A 19,109-nucleotide genomic window follows, 5' to 3' on the forward strand; every position below is an offset into this window, starting at 1 on the left:
TCCCGCAGTGTGTTTCGGGTCATTATCTTGATAAAATCTGAAGTCCTCCTTTATGCCCAGTTTCTGAGCACTTTGAATTAAATTGGACTTCAAAATATCAAGATATTTGCCTTTATCCATCGTAGTCTCAATGAACTCTAAGTTCCCAACGCCGGCGGCTGACATACAGGCCCAAACCATAAGGCTGCCTCCGCCATGCTTTACTGTAGCCCTCAAATGTTTTGCGTCAAGCTCTGTGTTAGGCTTACGCCACACATATGAGGGCCCATCCGACCCAAACAAATTAAATTTGGACTCATCGAAAAATAAAACTGTATTCCAGAATCCAATGTCCTTGTGCAAGTGCTCCTGGACAAATTTTAAGCGACACTTCTTGTTTTTGTCGCTTATAAAAGGCTTCTTGCGTGGTACTCTGCCATTAAAGTCATGTTCCCGAAGCACACGGCGAATAGTTTTTGGGTGGCATGACTTGCCCAACTCCTCCTTAACATCATTGGCTACTTGTCGAGCCGATATATTCGGGTTATCCCGGATTTTTCTCACAATATAGCGCTCGTCCGTGGGATTAAAAATTTTGTTTAGAGCATTTCTGCCTTTATCGTGGGTTCTATTTTCACGGACAAACCGGTATATGATGATTTGAACAATAGAATCACTAAATCCGACCATCTCAGCAATTTTTCTACGGGAATGACCATTTTTATAGTGTTTGAGAACGAGTTCCCGCTGCTCAATAGGTGTGCGTGGTCCCATTTTGCTAAATTCACTTTTCTGAAAGTTGAGCTTTCAAAATTCTGCAAGAATTTATTTTATCACACTGCGAAAACAGTGATAAAGCATAGAACAAGACTCTACCGTTGCATTGCAAAATAACGGATCTTTCATCAGCTGCAAAGTTTGTGGTTGAAATAAGCTGTGGAACTGTTTTGGTCTCATTTTTTAGTTTTTAAACATTATTAAATATTGAAAAAATATTTTAAAAAATAAATGAATTGATTTTATATTAGTTTAAACATCACACTAACAACCTGCATTTAAATTTTTAGGATACCCCCAATAGTTTAGCCCAAAAAACTTTTTTTAAGGTGCTGGTTGAAATAAGCTGTGAACCACTGTATATATATATATATATATATATATATATATATATATATATATATATATATATATATATATATTTCATTTTTATGTACGCAGATAGAGTAAAGTGAATTAATTAGTGTTACCGCAAATAAGCAAACAAATACAAAAACAATATTTGCAAACAATTAATAAAGCAAAACAATTTAAGATAAAGAAATAATTCACAAGCAAACCAAGGGATTAAGCTGTAAGAAAAAAACTAAATCTGAAATCAAGTTTAACGTAACGCAACGTCTAATTGCAAAAAAGAGCGCGGCTCCAGTGCGTCATTTGCGACTTATTATATCCTGATCCCATTGAAAATGGGAAATCAGGGTATACTAGTTTTGATCACATGTGCACGTGGCATACCCCATAAATTCTTGATCAGGACGACAAACCGAGTCGATTGTTCATCCTTCTGTCCGTATGTGTGAACGCGTTGATTTCAGCATCAATAAAACCTAGACTTTTTTGTCCGTGTAAAGCACGCGCGTAACAAGTTTGTTTAAAATATTCGATAACTATTCCCGTTTAATTGTTATCGAATAAAAACATGAATTTAATGCAGTTAATAAAATATACATGTATGTCGTACGCCTTTAGAGCTAGAGCCACTAAATTTTGTATTTAGTTTTATGTGTATTTTAAGCAATTTTTTTAAAATTTAAGTTCAGTCGGAAATAAGGTCAAAAGGCGAAAGAGTTTTCATTTCTACCAATCCAATGGAATATGTAGATCATTTTTCCTATACGTGGGCACACATACATTCAAATGCGTGTATTCTTTTCTATTCGGAGAAACGAAATTGCGATTGAATTGTGGTGAATTATTACCTGCTACTTAACTTTAAATTTGCAACTCGCAAGCAGTGCGGTCTTTAGCTCTTATAGGTACTGATATCGTGCGTTCACACATACGAACAGACGGACGGACAGGGCTCAATCGGCTCGGCTTGTCGTCCTGATCAAGAATATATATACTTTATGGGGTATGCCACGCCTCCTTCTGCCTGTTACATACATTTGCACTAAGCCATTATACGCTGCTTTCCCATTTTCAATGGGATCAGGGTATAAAAAGAAAAGAAAACTGCAAGAGCACGAAACAATTTCTTAGAAACAGACTACCACACACGCACACACACAAACGCACCACATAAATTTGGCGTCGAATTGACGTGCAGCAAGCCCAGTGGATTGACATTACAGCAAGCGGTGTTAACTGGTGCGTCAATCAGAACGTCTGCGGCAGCCACAATGGATGTTAAAGATGGTCTTGCTGTCAGGCCTCGACGTCGACGTCGATTCCATCTGCTATATTTCTGTATATATACAGTCTGTCAAGAAACACTTTACACAGTGGAAAAAATCTCAATTTTTTGACTTTATGTAAAAAAATAAAGAGTTTTTGTTTAATTTAACTAATTTTTTTTAATGGTTAACTGTTTAATAGGTATTTTTAAATCAAATTATAGAAAACAGAAACAAAAACAATAATGGTGAAACTTAAAAAACAACAAAAACTTAGATTACTCATATTTTACACTGTCAAGAAACTCTACACATTTTGTTCTCTTCATCTGTTTTGCTCTGATTCTAAGAAATAACGGGGCTTTACCGTTAACTATGCCTTTAGAATCTGTCTATGCATCTCTATTTTTGTGTTTATTTTTCACTTTGTGCGAAATTTGGCTGAGTACACATATAAAAGCAATACAAATTTTGATTAATAATGCCCGGAAAGAGATTAAGCTTCGATGTTGTCCAATTGATCTTCTACAATCGGCAGTTGGGCAAATCAGTTCCAGAATTAGTGGAAATGTATTCTGTGTCAAGAAAAACCATATACAACGTTCTCAGTCGCGCGGAAAATGAGGGAAGACTTGAGGCAAAGGGTGTGGGTGGCCGAAAAAAAAAGATATCTGATCGGGCAAGCCGCCTTATGATGCGAAAGATCAAATCAAATCCCCAAATCTCGACCAGAACTCTTGCCAAGGAGCTCAAAGAAGAGTGTGGTGTGGATGTGTCCCACGAAACGATCCGTCAGGCTATTCTACGGCATGGGTATTCTTCGAAAGTGGCACGTAAGAAACCCTTGCTGTCGTCGACAAATGTGGAAAAGCGCTTCTGTTTTGCTCTTACTATGCTTAGGCACCCAGAGGAGTATTGGAAGGACGTTATATTTTGCGACGAGACCAAAATAATGGTGTATTACAACGAAGGTCCGCCCAAAGTATGGCGAAAGGTCTCTAAAGCTTACGACAAAGCGAATATCATTCCAACAGTCAAATTTGGAAAGCTGTCGGTTATGGTTTGGGCCTGCATTTCCAGCCAAGGAGTCGGTGAATTGGTATTCATTGAAAACACAATGAATGCCGAGCAATATTTTCAAATTTTGAAGACAAATTTACACCAAAGCGCAACCAAATTTGGCTTTATTAGTGAAAATCGGCCAACTTTTAAATTTTACCAAGACAACGATCCAAAACATAAGGAGTATAATGTACGTAATTGGTTGCAACAATTGGTTACAACTGCGGAAAGGTCTTGGATACACCACCCCAAAGCCCAGATCTCAACCCAATAATTATTAAATATTAAGTATTTCAAAATTAGTTATAATTAGTTTTACATTTTAAATTTAGAACAATATATAAGAAGTGTGTAAAGAGTTTCTTGACAGTGTAAAATATGAGTAATCTAAGTTTTTGTTGTTTTTTAAGTTTCACCATTATTGTTTTTGTTTCTGTTTTCTATAATTTGATTTAAAAATACCTATTAAACAGTTAACCATTAAAAAAAATTAGTTAAATTAAACAAAAACTCTTTATTTTTTTACATAAAGTCAAAAAATTGAGATTTTTTCCACTGTGTAAAGTGTTTCTTGACAGACTGTATGTATAATGCCAATAGATACACACATATATATATAAATAAATGTGCATGGGTGTGTGTGTGCGTGTATATTTGCATAAAATTCTTTTTTACATTTTATACATAAGTATGTATGTATATCCTTGTAAATATATATAAAATTCATACATATGAACATACTTGCGTTTTATTTTCATTCGCTTTCTCAGATTGTTTTCAATGCAATTGAAAATCGCTCTCGCTTACTAACAAAAACTACAAGTGTACTGCTTTTTTATAAAAAGCTATTGTGCTGCACACAGAACAAACACAATTTAAGGCGAAGTGACAGTGTGACTACGACGAGCAAACAGTTGTCGTTCGCCATAATATTATCAGTCAAGGTCAACGACAAAAACCACAACCGTAACATGCAGGCTATTGATTTTAAACAGTGTTGTAACATTTTAGCGTGATATGGACTTAAATGATATCTGATATAAGCGAATGTATTTCGATGTATGTGTAGTTAGTTACTAGCAAAATGTTCGTTTGCTGCATACATTTCCATCGTGGCCCAGATAGAAGCCTACGCGCTGCGAATGCGACGAAAACAGTGACTGTTGCGTATGATGTTGCTGTTGCTGCTGCTGCTGCGAGGCTACGACGTTGCTCTGCGTGGAATGACGCAGGTCCTGGTAGCCCGACTCTAGCTCCGTGTAAGACATGCCAAAGCGTAGCTTTTTTAATTTATTATTCTTTTTCTGTTTCGTTAGTGTTACTGCGTGAAAGTTTGAATATTGGTGTTGATTGATGCAAAAAATAACCGGCGGAAATTATTTTACATAATTAAGCACACACACACACACGGCTCTATGAATACCGGGAGTGAGTGTTAATAAATTCACTTCGTTTTATTATATATATATATATATATATATATACATATATATATCTATTAATTTTCAACGGTAACTAACTCGTTTTTATTTATATATCAACAATCCGTATTGCGAAAGACTCAATTGGTGTGACCGTGCTTAATACGTTCCATAAATACCGAAATACCAAGGGATTTAAAAGTATGGCTGCACTCACAGAAAAAGTTGCGGGAAGTCTTCGTTTCGAGTACCGCAGATGAAAATTATTAAAGCATGGCCAACTGGTGTTTCATTAATTTCCGGCGGCTGAACTCAATATTTTTAGCGTATTTTATAAAATATGAACAATTTGAAGTTGTTACGCATTGGCGGCCCGAATAAAAAGTCATCAGTAGCGTTTTACGGTGAGTTTTTATGTCAAATTGGGTATCGACAAATCTTCGAGAAACACTGCAGTCGCGAACAATCGACTAAATTTAAAAATGGTTAGTTAGTTTTTTTTGGCTTTTAGAATAGTTGAAGTCAAAATATAAATTTTTAATATAATCTAAATGTTGTGTAAATAAACCAAACCAAATTTTGTTAGACAAATTTTATTTTGTTTCGATCAAAATTTTCAAGCAGAAAAATGGTGTTTTATGGAAATTGGGTGGATGTGTATTATTTAGTAAAACTTTATTAAATGTGTGATGTGGATTACATACAGGGGGAGACTGCACCTTAAAAGTTTTCCTCTCCATAGTCATGTTTAAAGAACTAACATAATCTCATCTAGTTAGCCGTTAAAATACTAGTATAGGAATACTCTCAATTATCAATTATCCGAAGACCACTGTGAATACATATAACTGTGGTGGTGTTCAGTTGTGTAATGATCTTTATTCGTCTGAGCAAGAGTTCTTATACCCTGGCTCATGCGTATTTCGTCTCTTAACCTAAGTACATTATGTAATGAGTGGAGCTCCAAGCGGGAGACATACTATGCTCTCCGCTATGTAGCTTCATATATATTGCTTGTATATACTTATATGCATATGGCATAAACATTAGGCAAGTGGCATAGGCCTTAGGCAAAGTGCATACGCGGCATCTCCCGCGCTGCTGTGGTCTGACCATAAGTGGCTGATCATATTACATTTGCTTATCTTTGCGCTCGCCCTATGTTTATGCGTAGGGACAAATGTCACTATATGCGTATTTAGTATACACTATCATATGTTAGGCATATGACGCATCTATATGCAGAATACTCTACATCGCTTCGGGTATTATGAATACGTTATTAAATATACTACAGTATGTTCATGCCTGAACATTCTGCGGGGGGCCAAATGTGACAGCTAGCAGTGGCTGCCTCTGGTTTCGCTTCTTAATCCGTGGCCTGCGTCTCCGTCTGTATAGCAACCCGATTTTTCGATGCTTCCCAGAGTTCTCTGGGACGTCCAGGCACATCGTTGTTGATGCGCTGATTATCTTGTTGGTTGATAATCCAGATATATTGCCAGAAACAATCCATCCAAGTTCGGTCTTTTGTCCCAGAGTTTTGTTGATTTTCTTTACTTTTCCCAACATTATTAAGGGAAGTAAATCAACGCCAATGACAATGTCAATTCGACTGGGCTCGTTAAAGTGTGGGTCTGCTAGCGCGCAGCCATTCCAATCCTTATTGACATCCATGTCAATTTTCTTGGTCGGAAGAGCTCTCTGAAGTTTTGGCATAACAAGTGCCTGCGTAGTGGTGATGAATTTGCTTTTAAATCGGGGTTTGATTGTTAAGCAAACACTATTTTTAAGGATTTCTATATTTTGCGAAATTCCTTGAACTTCCACGTTCCGTTTAGTTCGGCGCAGTTTTAACTGTTGTGCAGCTTCTTCAGATATTAGGGTTTTTTGCGAGCCTCCATCTATAAGGGCTCTCAGCTGCTCGTATTTTCCAGACTTATTTTTAATCTGGATGAGCGCTGTCGCCAGCAACGTAACTTGTCCTTTATTTTCATTTAGACAGTTGCTGCTGACGGTCTCTTTATTATTTGCATCTTCGTGAAGCAAATAGTTGTGCGCTTTAGTGCATTGATTGCAAGTCCAATTCTTTTTGCAATCTTTAACGCTGTGGCTGCCTAGACATTTGTAGCAAAGCGAGTTTTTGAATACAAACTCCTTGCGTTTTTTAACCGGCTCAGCTCTAAATTCCTGACACCTGGTTATTTCATGTCCCGTCAATTGGCAAAAACGGCAACTCTCGTGGCTCGTTGTCTTTGCTTCCCTTGACGTATGGGCGGCGCTTTTTTGCACTGAGTCTATTGAGTTATACAGTTGCTCAATAAACTCTAGTACATCGTCCAAGGACTGAATTTCTCTGGCCTTTTTTACGTGTTGCTCGTAAAGTTGTAGGACTTCCGTAGAGAATCGTCGCAACAGAATTTGAGCGATTAGAGCGTCAGCTTCATTACCAAATTGACCCTTTTCTTTGATAATAAAAATGCATTCTGTTGCTGTGTCCAAGAACTTGCGGATACTGCCTTCATCATTGTTCTTCAGCAGTTCCATGTCCACTAGCTGGTTGACGGCGTTAGCAAATATTTTGCGCGTATTTTCATAGCGCTTGCATATTAGTTCCCAAGCCGAGTTGTAGTTAGCAGACGAGCCAATTAATAAATGGCCTACGACCATTTTGGCTTCTCCCTTAAGGCAAGACTTCAGGTAATTCAGCTTCCTTGTGTCGCTGATATCTCTCCTGTTGTGAATCACCTCAGAGAATAACTCGAAGAACGTCGGCCACTCTTTGGGACTTCCATTGAAGTGAGGAAGATCCACTTTCGGTAGCTGTGGAACGTCTTCTTGTGTATTTTGCAAGCCAGCTACTCTTCTGTTTAGTTTTTTTGTGAGTATGCTGACATTGCATTCCAGCTCATCGAGCTCATCGATGTCGAAGGCAAATTTTTCGTATTTTGCCTCTAAATCCGTGAGCGTTGACTGGACTTTGTTCCACAGGAAAATCAACTTGTCTTTATAGTCAAGGACTTCTTCCTGGCTGCTGAGCTCTAGATTGGCATACACTTCTTGCATGTGTTGCCTTACTTTTAGAGCTCGTTTGTCCACAAGGTCAACCAGCACATCCATTGGGCTCGAGCTTCTTTGGGAAAATATTATTTCCTGCTGCCTGTGTTGTGCCTTGGATGTCTTTGGTTGGATGGATGCTGTTTCGTCGGTGTCTATGGCGTGGTCGGCAACTTCGACTTTCATCAGAGACTCCTCGTAGTTCCTGATGTTTTCCATTGTGCCATCATATATTTTTTCCTTAAAATATTGATGGTCGATGACACCGATTTTGACCAGTATTAGATGATTGGCAGTAAACTCTGCTGCCAATCTATCAATTGCTGGTAACGCATCCTTGTTCGTGATGCTCTGCCAGATCTTGTCATAGATCTCTGATTGCTTTTTGAGCAACTCCAGAGTTTTTGCCGACAGCATTTTGATTGTGTTTTTTTTTTTGTTTTGTGAAAATCTGAACTTAATTTACCCTTTGGCTTGACCCGTTGGAGGTGTTTTTGTTTTGATCGCCTGGTTGATCGTGCTGTGCCTCTACTCACAGCTTGAATTGGTAAGCCAAAAAGGTATTTAAACAATTTTTCACTTCACTTTCACACTTTGTCACAAACGTAGCCTTGTAGATTTTACTCGAAGGACCAAAAAATGTGTACGCATCACAAACGTAGCCTTGTGGATCCGGCTCGAAGGACCAAAAAATGTGACTACAAATAACTGTGGTGGTGTTCAGTTGTGTAATGATCTTTATTCGTCTGAGCAAGAGTTCTTATACCCTGGCTCATGCGTATTTCGTCTCTTAACCTAAGTACATTATGTAATGAGTGGAGCTCCAAGCGGGAGACATACTATGCTCTCCGCTATGTAGCTTCATATATATTGCTTGTATATACTTATATGCATATGGCATAAACATTAGGCAAGTGGCATAGGCCTTAGGCAAAGTGCATACGCGGCATCTCCCGCGCTGCTGTGGTCTGACCATAAGTGGCTGATCATATTACATTTGCTTATCTTTGCGCTCGCCCTATGTTTATGCGTAGGGACAAATGTCACTATATGCGTATTTAGTATACACTATCATATGTTAGGCATATGACGCATCTATATGCAGAATACTCTACATCGCTTCGGGTATTATGAATACGTTATTAAATATACTACAGTATGTTCATGCCTGAACAACCACAGTCTCACATGGTTGTAATAGATGCTTAAAAGGAATTTCTCAAAGAAGAGGGATAAAACTGGCTCATTTGGTATAATTAGTGAATATTTAAATGAATAGATAATGTAACCAGTTTCTGCCACTTTAAATTGAATCGCTGATCAAAAGCTCGCGTTTATAATTTCCCAGCAACTACTCATGTAGCTATGCATAATCACTAGCCACACAACTGCAAACTGCACTATTGAAAGTATCAGTAGGTTAAATTTCTGCTTGTGCGCTATTATGCCTTCCGAAGATTGGCGAACACCTTAGCAGAGCTTCAATAAGCCTCCAAAGCAATCGAAATAAAGTATTTATAGCAAAGTCTAATAGCATACGAATGGCGAATCCTTTATTCATATTTTCTAAAAATTTAAAACAAAGTACTTATGATCTCTAGTCCTTCGATTGCAGCAACAATTTGCTTAAAATGGATAATCTGTAAGTTAGAGTCCATAATAGGCTACATTAACTTGGACTTCGGCATACATAATGGTTATTAATGTTAATAATTAATACTATTTTATTTCGTTCACTGACTGTAGAACTGATAACAGAGTTAAAGTTGCTGCATTTTCAAACGAAGGCTAACGTATGCGCAATATTTTCTGATAACACTACCAAATTAACAGCGCTTTGTATCAATCGTATACAATATGGTTTATTTACATATGACTCGAACTAATATGAAGCTAAGTGGAACCTATAAATCAAACTTTATGTCCCATCTATATATTATATGGTTCAGGATTTTGTTTACAAAGTATAGAGCAAAAGGAAATTGTCATTTATGTGGCTCGGAATCATCGTCTGCAAAAAACTTGCCTTTTGGCAAAGCTGCAAGAAAATTCATCCAATGAAAGAGATGTTAATGTTTTCAAAACCGACTTTAACAATAATGTGCTTGTAGCATATATATATATAAAATTATGTAAAAATCCAGAGAAATATTAAAGCAGCTGGACAAATCCGGACACTATTCTTAAAGGCTCTGAATAGCTTTATATTATTCAATTAGCATAATACAAATTTAACTTAAGTATTTGTTTAGCAGTTTTAATTTTTAAAAAATCAAAGGCCCAAAATAAAAATACTGAAATCGAAACAATACTAGTACCGATTTTAGGGTGCTGTTATGAGATGAGCACAGCTATTTGTCGATTGGGCCATTGTGATGTGCTATTGGCACCCCACCACTTTTTCAAAACGTACCTCGAGTTATTAATAAAAACTTAAAAAAATGTACAAAATGGAAAAAAATATACGTAAATCTTGCTTGAGTTAATGTCTTCCAATAAAAACCGCTCTACAGAACTCACCCTTATGTTGTCTGCGGCCCAATCATATGGCAAAATCATGTTCTACGCAACTGCATGAAGTGCAACAAAAAGCATAATACATTGTTGCATTTCGAGACGACACCAGATGTGAAAGTAACCGCCACGGCAAATTGTACAAAAAACAATTATGTGCTACTCGCTACTGCTCGAGTTGAAGTACAGGGAAACAATGGCCGATTTGGAGATATCACTGCACTTTTAGATTCAGGATCTCAAATCAATGTGATTTCGGAAAAAGCCATAAAAACGTTGTCACAGCAGTGAAAAATTTAACCACGAAGGTATTATTTATTTCGAGCTCATTCTGCCAGAGCAAATTAAAAAGAGCTCAAAATTCCCAATAAAACAAAACTTCAAATTGGGCTGGATAGTAGCTGGAAAACTGCGCACTGCAGCTCCGACAACTGCAACGTGCTCTGTAGCAACTACAAATGATGACAAAGGCGATTTATTGGAACGCTTTGGAATTTGGACACTCTGGAAGCAGCAAAACATTATCGGACACCAGCAGAGGCATACTGTGAAACTTATTTCAAAAAGAATATACAAAAGGCAGTTGATGGAAAATTCATTGTAAAACTGCCATATTCTGAAAATATTTCAGCGCTGGGAGGGTCTCGTGAGTTGGATCTCTGTCGTGATACAGATCTATAAGGCAGTTACGTAGTTCATGAAGGAATATGAAAGACTTGGCCACATAAAGTAAGTAACACCGCAGGAGATCCCGAGCTCTCACTATTTCATTCTAAATCACTGTATGTTAAAACGAGTTGTGTTTGACGCCTCTGCCAAAACATCATCCGGCAAGGCCCTAAAAAGGCAAGGCCCAAAGCGAATTATTGTCAATCCTTCTGCGTTTTAGGACTCATAAATATGTCTTTACCGCCGACATTCAAAAGATGTATAGTCAGATATGGATGAATCCGGCAGACCAATTTCATCAAATGATAGTTTGGAGGAACTCACCCCAGGAAGAGCTGAATTGCTACAAACTAAAACTGTCACATACGGCACAACATTAGCGCCGTTTTAGCGACAAAATGCTTGGAAAATGTAAATAAATCCAATAATATCCATTAGGAGCAAAGACAGTAAAAAATGATTTATAACCGGAGAAGATTCATTAACAGAAGCCATAAAACTCCGAGACGAAATCAATAAAATAATTCTACCAGCAAGATTAAGGCTTCGTAAATGGTGCGCTAACCATGTTAAACTGATCCAAGGAATATCTAAGGCACAATACCGCTAGTAAAACTGGCTGACACGGAAGAACATAGCATCAAGACATTGGTTCTAACATGGAGTCCTAAAACTGGTAGCCTCCAAGGACGAGCTCAACCGGCAGAAGCAACTAAAATCACGAAAAAAGTAGTATGCTCGGAATTGGCAAAAATATTTGACCCACTAGGCCTATTTGGTGGTATGAGCAAAAATATTTATGCAACAACTGTGGGATGCCAACATTGACTGGGATGAGGAGCTATCCCCATGCCTACAAAGGGATTCGAAAATATATCGTGGTAACCTTCAAAATCTTAATAAAATCGAAATTCCTCGACACATATTCGATGGAAAAATGCCAATCGCAAAAGAAATACACACATTTGTTGATGCTTCGGAAAAGGCGTTCGAAGCTGCAGTCTACATCCGAGCGACATATAAGGACAACACAACAACCGTCTGTTTATTATGTGCTAAATCCAAGGTAGCACCATTATCAATACAATCACTACCTCTGTTGGAACTCTGAGCAGCTGAATTAGGAGCGAAACTAGCTTATCGGGTCGGAAAGGATCTACACATGAAGAGAAGTTGCATCCAACGTATTTATGGACAGATTCGAGAATTGGCTTATCATGGATCAATTTACAATCATCAAGTCTGCAAACATTTGTAGCAAATATAGTTGCAAAAATTCAGGAACTGACTACAGCAACTCAATGGCGTCATGTCTCTTCACAAAACAATGCTACAGACATACTATCACGTGGAACATTAGTAAGGAATCTGGATGCAACTAACCTTTGGTTTCATGGACCGTTATTCCTCCATGGAGCACCATCAAAGTGGCCTTAACCATTCATTAAGTTGCCCAGCGTTGACGACACTGTGGGACGAAAAGGAAAACCAATCGGTGAAATTGTTGATGTTATATACTCCATTAACATCATCGATTCATTTCGAAGACTACTGCGCATTATTGCATATATGATGCGACTGCGACATAAAAATAAGAAGTGTAATACACTTACACATGGAGAGTTGGAACGTGCAAGAATCATCGTACTACGCAAGATTCAACAGGCTGATAATCCTGAGGAATTAAGGGACCTCGCAAAACATGGAACGGTGGATTCCAAAACCAGACTCAAATCCATGACACCACGGCTGGACAATGATGGAATTATTCGAGTGTGTGGCAGGATCGAAAAGTCGGCTTTATTCTTTTATGAAAAATATCCAATTTAGTTACCATACAACGATACACTGGTAAAATCTCTTTTACGAGAATACTATGCATTGTGGACCACAAGCACTACTGGCCAATTAAAGGCAAAACTATTGGATAATTAAGGGAAAAACTGTGGCCCCCAACATTACCCAAAACTGTGTCCGATGTACTCGAGCTGTTCCAGCATTTAACGGGCAATCTACCGGAGCAACGCGTCAACCCAGCAAGGCCATTTCAAAATTCTGGAGTTGATTACTGTGGTCCATTTTGGATTCATCACAAAGTTGGAGGTTAACGACTAAACAACGCTTACATCGCAATACTTTGCTGTTTTGCGACAAAGGCCGTTCATATGGAGACAGTAAGTGATCTGACCACTGACAAATTCATCGCAGCTCTAAAGAGATTCATGGGACGTCGTGGAAATTGCCAAACCTTACAGTGCGACAATGCCACAAATTTTGTGGGTGCCAACAACAAATTACGAGAGTTGGAAGATACTAATCTACAACGACAAGGCCAAGGCCAGTATATAAGTTAAAATAAAAAATATTCTGATTTTTATTTTTACTTGTGATCAGGTCGATCCCAGATTTAATTTATTCTTAAAATGATTGTACCCTAGCTAGCTAAAGTCCGAGTTGATGGCGGCAGCGCTGCTGATGACTCTCGCGACATCGTCTGCATTCAGCGACCCGCTGCTGAGCTTCGGTACTTTCGCGCTATTGTAGCGGTTCTCGATCGAAGAGAGAGTTGAGCGCCAAATTTGTTGTTAGGAATTGCAAGCTGCCGAGCTTCGGTACTTTCGCGCTATTGCAGAGGTTCTTGATCGAAGAGAGAGTTGAGCGACAAATTTGTTGTTAGGAATTGCAAGCTGCTGAGCTTCGATACTTTCGCGCTATTGCAGCGATTCTTGACCACAGGGAGAAATGCGCGCCAACTTTATTGGGAATTCCAGACTGCGGAATTGTGTAAAAACTTTGTTGTTAACTCTTCCCTCTTTAAATCCGACTTGTCCCCAAGTTGATATCGCAAATAACCGTGTTCGATTGACGATAGGCAATCCCTTGTCTTCCGACGTAACCAGCAGCGGATGGTCGATTCGGTATTGTCGATCTGTTGAGCGTTGATTTCGTTGTGAAGCCGGATGAGGTAAGTCCCTCTGATGAGTTCTGTAGTCCAAGTACCCTGAACTAGCTTTGATTACAATTGATATCGCTTAAATTAACAATTCTTTTCCTAAGGCATACGGTAATATTAATAAAGGCTTACAATTATTCGGTATTTCGTACAAATTTTTTTTTTTTTATTTTTTTTTTTTTAAATTTGTTTTGCTTTAGGTGAATTATTTTGTTATATTGTGGAAGATAGAACGTTAGCAAACTCAAGCATTTTCTCTATGGATAATGGAGGTAATTTTGATCGTTAAATGAGTCAGGTTTTGACGTAAACATGAACTGACTCGTATGATCGTCAGCCATTTGAGGGAAAAGAATCATTGGTTTTTTATGTTACATTTATGGACTATTTTTCCCGATTCAGTTAGTATACTAATACCCCTGTCTTCCTTCACCGTCTCTTTCTTATACCTAGTTGTTCTGTCTGGATCTTTCGTAACATTCCGGGTCTGTTGTAATATTCCTTCCAAAAAATACATCCAAAGGTCTCTTATTGGTAACTGAATGTATCGATGAGCTATACTCATATACTGCTCTATCCAGTAGTTCCTTAAAATTGTTCTGCTTCCGGTTATTTTTTAAACATCTCATTATTTAGGATAAGGTGGAATGGAATCTTTCCACTTATCCGTTAACTGAACTTTTGTAAGGGGGAGTTTTATAGATTTGGATATCTAACTGATCCTTAAGCATGAAGGTTATGGTTTCCGAATTCAGCGACTTTTCGTTGTCCATCACAATACACTTTGGTACTCCGTAATAAAATACTAAATCGTGTAATGGTTCTTTAATATCCTGGATAGCTTTTGATAATTTTGGCCTGAGCTAATTTTGAGAATTTATCTAGTGCTGTTAGTACCAATACTTTTTCCGTTGAGTAAATGTCTACATGGATGATTTCTCCTGGATACTGTGGAATAGGGGTTTCTTTTAATGGGGTGCGCAGGGTGTCTATCGTACTTTTGTTCTTTACATATACTGCACTGTTTGATAAGATTCATGATTTTCTCCTTCATTTTGGGGAAGTAACATTTTCCCGAAAGTTGTGCCTTATTTTCTGCTATGCCACGATGGGCTGTGTTCTTTAAGTATTTCTTCTTCCTGTTCGATGTCTGTTAAAATGTCTTTTACAAGTAATGACGTGAATCTGATTTTATAGTTTTTGAAGTGTAAAGGATAGATCTTTTGTATTACTAACATTATATCTTCTGATGTTATGATTCCGTTTAAAACTGATGGATTTAAATACTTTTTTAAGATGTCCAGTATGTCCTTTTCGTTATAGTTTAGTTAGTGAATCGTATGCCTATGGAATGTTTGGAATGGGATATCGAAATTGTATCTTGTTAAGTCATCTTTCTTGATGAGGATTTGAATTTTGAATGCATTAATCGGGACTTCTATGCTGGGAATTAAATTATCTGCTGAACTTTCCGAACTATGCTGTGTTGACGCGACTGGATAGATCTGGCTAGGTCTTGATAACGCATCTGCGACTACGTTACTTTTACCCGGTTTGTATAGCAATTCGTAATTGAGGAAGGTATGCTTTCCATCTTTTTACTCTGGAATTTCCATTCCAGCTGCTAAGCGAATAAGTTAGAGGTTGGTGATCAGTGTAGATTTTAACTTTTGATCTACCGTATAGGTAGTTTCTGAGGGCTTTTAATGCCCAGACTATAGCTAACATCTCTTTCTGGTTAGTGGCGTAATTTTCTTCTGCTTTGGAAAGCGTTCTAGAGAGAAAGGAAATAGTTCTGTCACCTTGGGATAGTACTGCGCCTATGGCGAAATCGGAGGCATCTGTTGTTAGTTGAAATTCCTTGTTGAAATCAAGAAGAATAACTTCATCGGACACTAGTGAATTCTTGATTTTGTTAAAAGCTCCTATTGCCTCTTGGTTCATATTAATAATTTTTTCTTTGAATTGTTTTTGGACACTCGTCCATCTTCCCCTCTTAAAAGGGAGCTAAGGGGCTTAGCTAACTTAGCAAAATCCCTTATGAACCTTCTATAGTACCCTGCTAGTCCTAAAAATGCTCTTAAATCCTTTAAAGTTCTGGGTTGTGGGTAATTGGCTATTGCTAGTACTTTGTTTGGGTTTGTTTCGATACCTTGGTCAGAAATAACGAACCCTAAAAGTTCTACTTTATTTTTGTAAGACTCGCATTTGTCCAATTGGCATTTCATGTTGGCATCTTGCAGAGTTTGAAAAATTGTTTGAAGATTTTTTGTATGTGATTCCCTATCCTTGCTAAAAATAATAATATCGTCGATGTAAATGTAACAGATGTTCCCGATGTGCTCTCTGAGAATATCATCGAGCGCACTTTGGAAAATGGATGGTGCGTTTTTTAATCCAAATAGGATCTGACGTTTTAGGAGGAATTTGATGAACTCCACTCTTAAGGTCGAGGACAGAATACTAATACCTCGTTAATCTCGGGAATGTGGTATTTGTCTGCTATAGTGGCTTTATTGAGTTTTCGGTAGTCTATTACCATTCGAAATTTCCTTTCACCGGATGCATCTAGTTTCTGAAGAACTATCCATACTGCTGAGATATAAGGTGACCGTGAAGATCGAATAACGCCATTATCTAGCAGCCTTTGGACTTGTATATTCACTTCATCTTTTAAGGACATCGGATATTGGTAGAATTTAGAATATATTGGGGAATCGGTAGAGGTTCTTAATTCTGCATTAACATTCGTAACGTAGGTAAATTTTTCGTTTGTGTCCGCAAAAAGATTAGAATATTTGAGGATTAATTGGTCAAGGTATTGTTTTTGTCTGTCGTCTAAATGTTCCGTCCTGAGTATGATTGTGTTAACTGCTTCGTATTTTTTTCATTTATCTGTATCTTTTTTTCTCTTAATTGTCATTACTTTATGGGCTGCGTCGATTACTGCTTCTAAATCTTTAAGGCTATCGTTGCCAAGAATATCATCAAATGATTTGAGAATTGGTAAAAAAAAATTTATGTTACATTCTGCATAGTTGAATAAATTGGCAAGTTTGTGGTTTGTTATTTTAATGCTACCTTCAACAGTTATTTCTTTAAAAGGTGTTTCGTGTGGTTTTGGATTTGTAGCATGCTTCGGTTGTATATAGTTTCTATTTAAACCAGTTTCGATAAGAATTTTGAAAATTTTGTGACCCCTCACTCGATATTCGAAATAGGGTGGCGAGGAGTCGCTCAATCCTAAAATTCAATAAAAATCAATAATCAATAATTCAATAATATTGCGTGGTTTCTGATTCGCTGTTTGCGTTCGGTTGCTCAATATACCCTGCCAAGCTCATGTCATATTCCTCCTGGTTGTTGATTTCTATCATTGCCTGCTCGTATCTTTCATAATCAGTCATGGTGGCGTAAGCCTCGGCATAGCGTTATTCATTTTGTCCCTGACATTCTGCTCCCTCAGTGTTAAAGAGTCTTTGTCTTTTCCCGTCTTGGTTTATGGGGAATTGCTCCCTGATGACAATAATCCGTGGTAAATCACCACGTAGGCTTCTTATAAACGTATCTAATGCCCTATCTCTATAAGATTTTGTCATAACTACCTCAGCTTGTCTGTCTAAATTCATACAACTAACATTATTGAGGATCAAAGATAGGTGTTTGTAGATATTCTGTTACAATTTCTCAACTGTTGTCCGTTTTGTATCATAGTGGTTAGTTGGTACTCAAGTGTGCTTAAGTCGCGTTTGTCCGCAAAGTGTAGAGTAAGGCATTGAGCAAGTGCCTGTTAAGAAGCATATTATAAGAGTCTAGTACTTGGTCTGAATCTGATGATGAATTATTTTACTATGTATTGTTTATAAAATACCTTTTACTATGTCTGGTTCGCGGTCTAAGTTAGTAGTGTTGCCTCTAGAGTCAGGATCTATGCTATAGGCGGCTACCTCAGCAAAATCGTTAGCATGCTGCTAACACTCATGTTGTTTAGTATTGTTGCCAATCTATCATTGATTATTTGGTCTATATAGTTTTCGATGGAATTTGTTTCACCCCTTCTATTGTTTTGATGCTGTCTACTTGCTGTTCGTTGCTGCTGTCTCTGGTTATTTTCGTCGTTATTAGCGTTGGTTGGTACTGAAGATGGTAATTCATCTGTGTCAATTGTATTAAGTACTGCGGGTCGTAATAAATTATTCGGGTTAGCCATGGTTAGTTAATTTTTTGTTAGTATAAGCGAATGTGTTTATAGATAAAATGTAATATTGAAGAAATGTTTGATGAACAGAAATATGTAAAAAAAATTTGTAGTGTAAAAATTTTAGAGGCAAAATGAATTTATATGAAATTGTGAAAATATTAATTTATAGTGTAATTTTGGTTTCAAAATGATAAGATTTATCTTTAGTTTGTTTTGCTTAAGTATTAAATTTTGCAAGTGGAATATTTAAATTCGGGGTAAAAACTATTCGGCGAATTTTTACAGCGCGTTTGTGTTCTACTGTTTCTTATTTGTTTCGTTCAGGTTACACTGCGCAGCTGCAAGTTCGGTACACTAAGCTTATATTTGATTTTGTTTCTTTTGATAATCGTATTACTATTCTGCTTTGTTGCTTCTTAGAATTTAAAATTTTAATATTACATCAATATATTATCTTTAATATTTTTCTTAGCTTCTTATATTTGTTACTAGATATTAATTTGATTCGTTGTTTTTTTCTTCATTTTGTATTAATTATTTCATTTATATTTTTTTTTCCAATTTATTTTCAACTAATCACTTATTTTCTTTCTCTTACAAAACTATTGTTGGTGCGTGCTCCATCTCCAATGATACCGAATTAATCCCTTTTGGTATCCCCTACTCGCGGTTCGGCTGTTCATAAGTTATGCCAAGATGTCGTAGAGCACATCACGTATTATACAAAGCGTGAGCCCAAGTTTCGCAAACTGTGGCTGCGATTGGGTTATAACATTATCGTGCCAATAAATGATTACACGCACTTATAAACGTTTTGTTCTCTCGCGGTTAATCATGGCCGATTCGTGGACTTAGAT

The 19,109-nt window shown here is 37.4% G+C and overlaps 1 protein-coding gene and 1 long non-coding RNA gene across 5 annotated transcripts in view; one reads left to right on the plus strand and one right to left on the minus strand.

Annotated features, from left to right (window-relative positions):
• The window catches only part of LOC111597433 (inositol hexakisphosphate and diphosphoinositol-pentakisphosphate kinase), a 28,891-nt gene extending 24,135 nt beyond the window's left edge, over positions 1 to 4,756 (minus strand). For all 4 annotated transcript variants that reach the window (XM_030224194.1, XM_030224193.1, XM_030224192.1 and 1 more), the window contains exon 1: positions 4,541 to 4,756. In XM_030224194.1, the coding sequence (XP_030080054.1) occupies positions 4,541 to 4,705 (165 nt within the window). In that variant the 5' untranslated portion in view covers positions 4,706 to 4,756. The remainder of the gene's footprint in view (positions 1 to 4,540) is intronic.
• Positions 4,619 to 5,078, plus strand: LOC115483090. Its single transcript, XR_003944238.1, has 3 exons — positions 4,619 to 4,696; positions 4,754 to 4,865; positions 4,997 to 5,078. It is a non-coding gene; the product is annotated as an uncharacterized LOC115483090 (long non-coding RNA).
• Positions 5,079 to 19,109: the final 14,031 nt, after the last annotated feature.

The sequence above is a fragment of the Drosophila hydei genome, unplaced genomic scaffold, assembly GCF_003285905.1.
Source record: "Drosophila hydei strain 15085-1641.00,03,60 unplaced genomic scaffold, DhydRS2 tig00000383-arrow-arrow-pilon, whole genome shotgun sequence".
Classification (NCBI taxonomy): Eukaryota; Metazoa; Arthropoda; class Insecta; order Diptera; family Drosophilidae; genus Drosophila; species Drosophila hydei.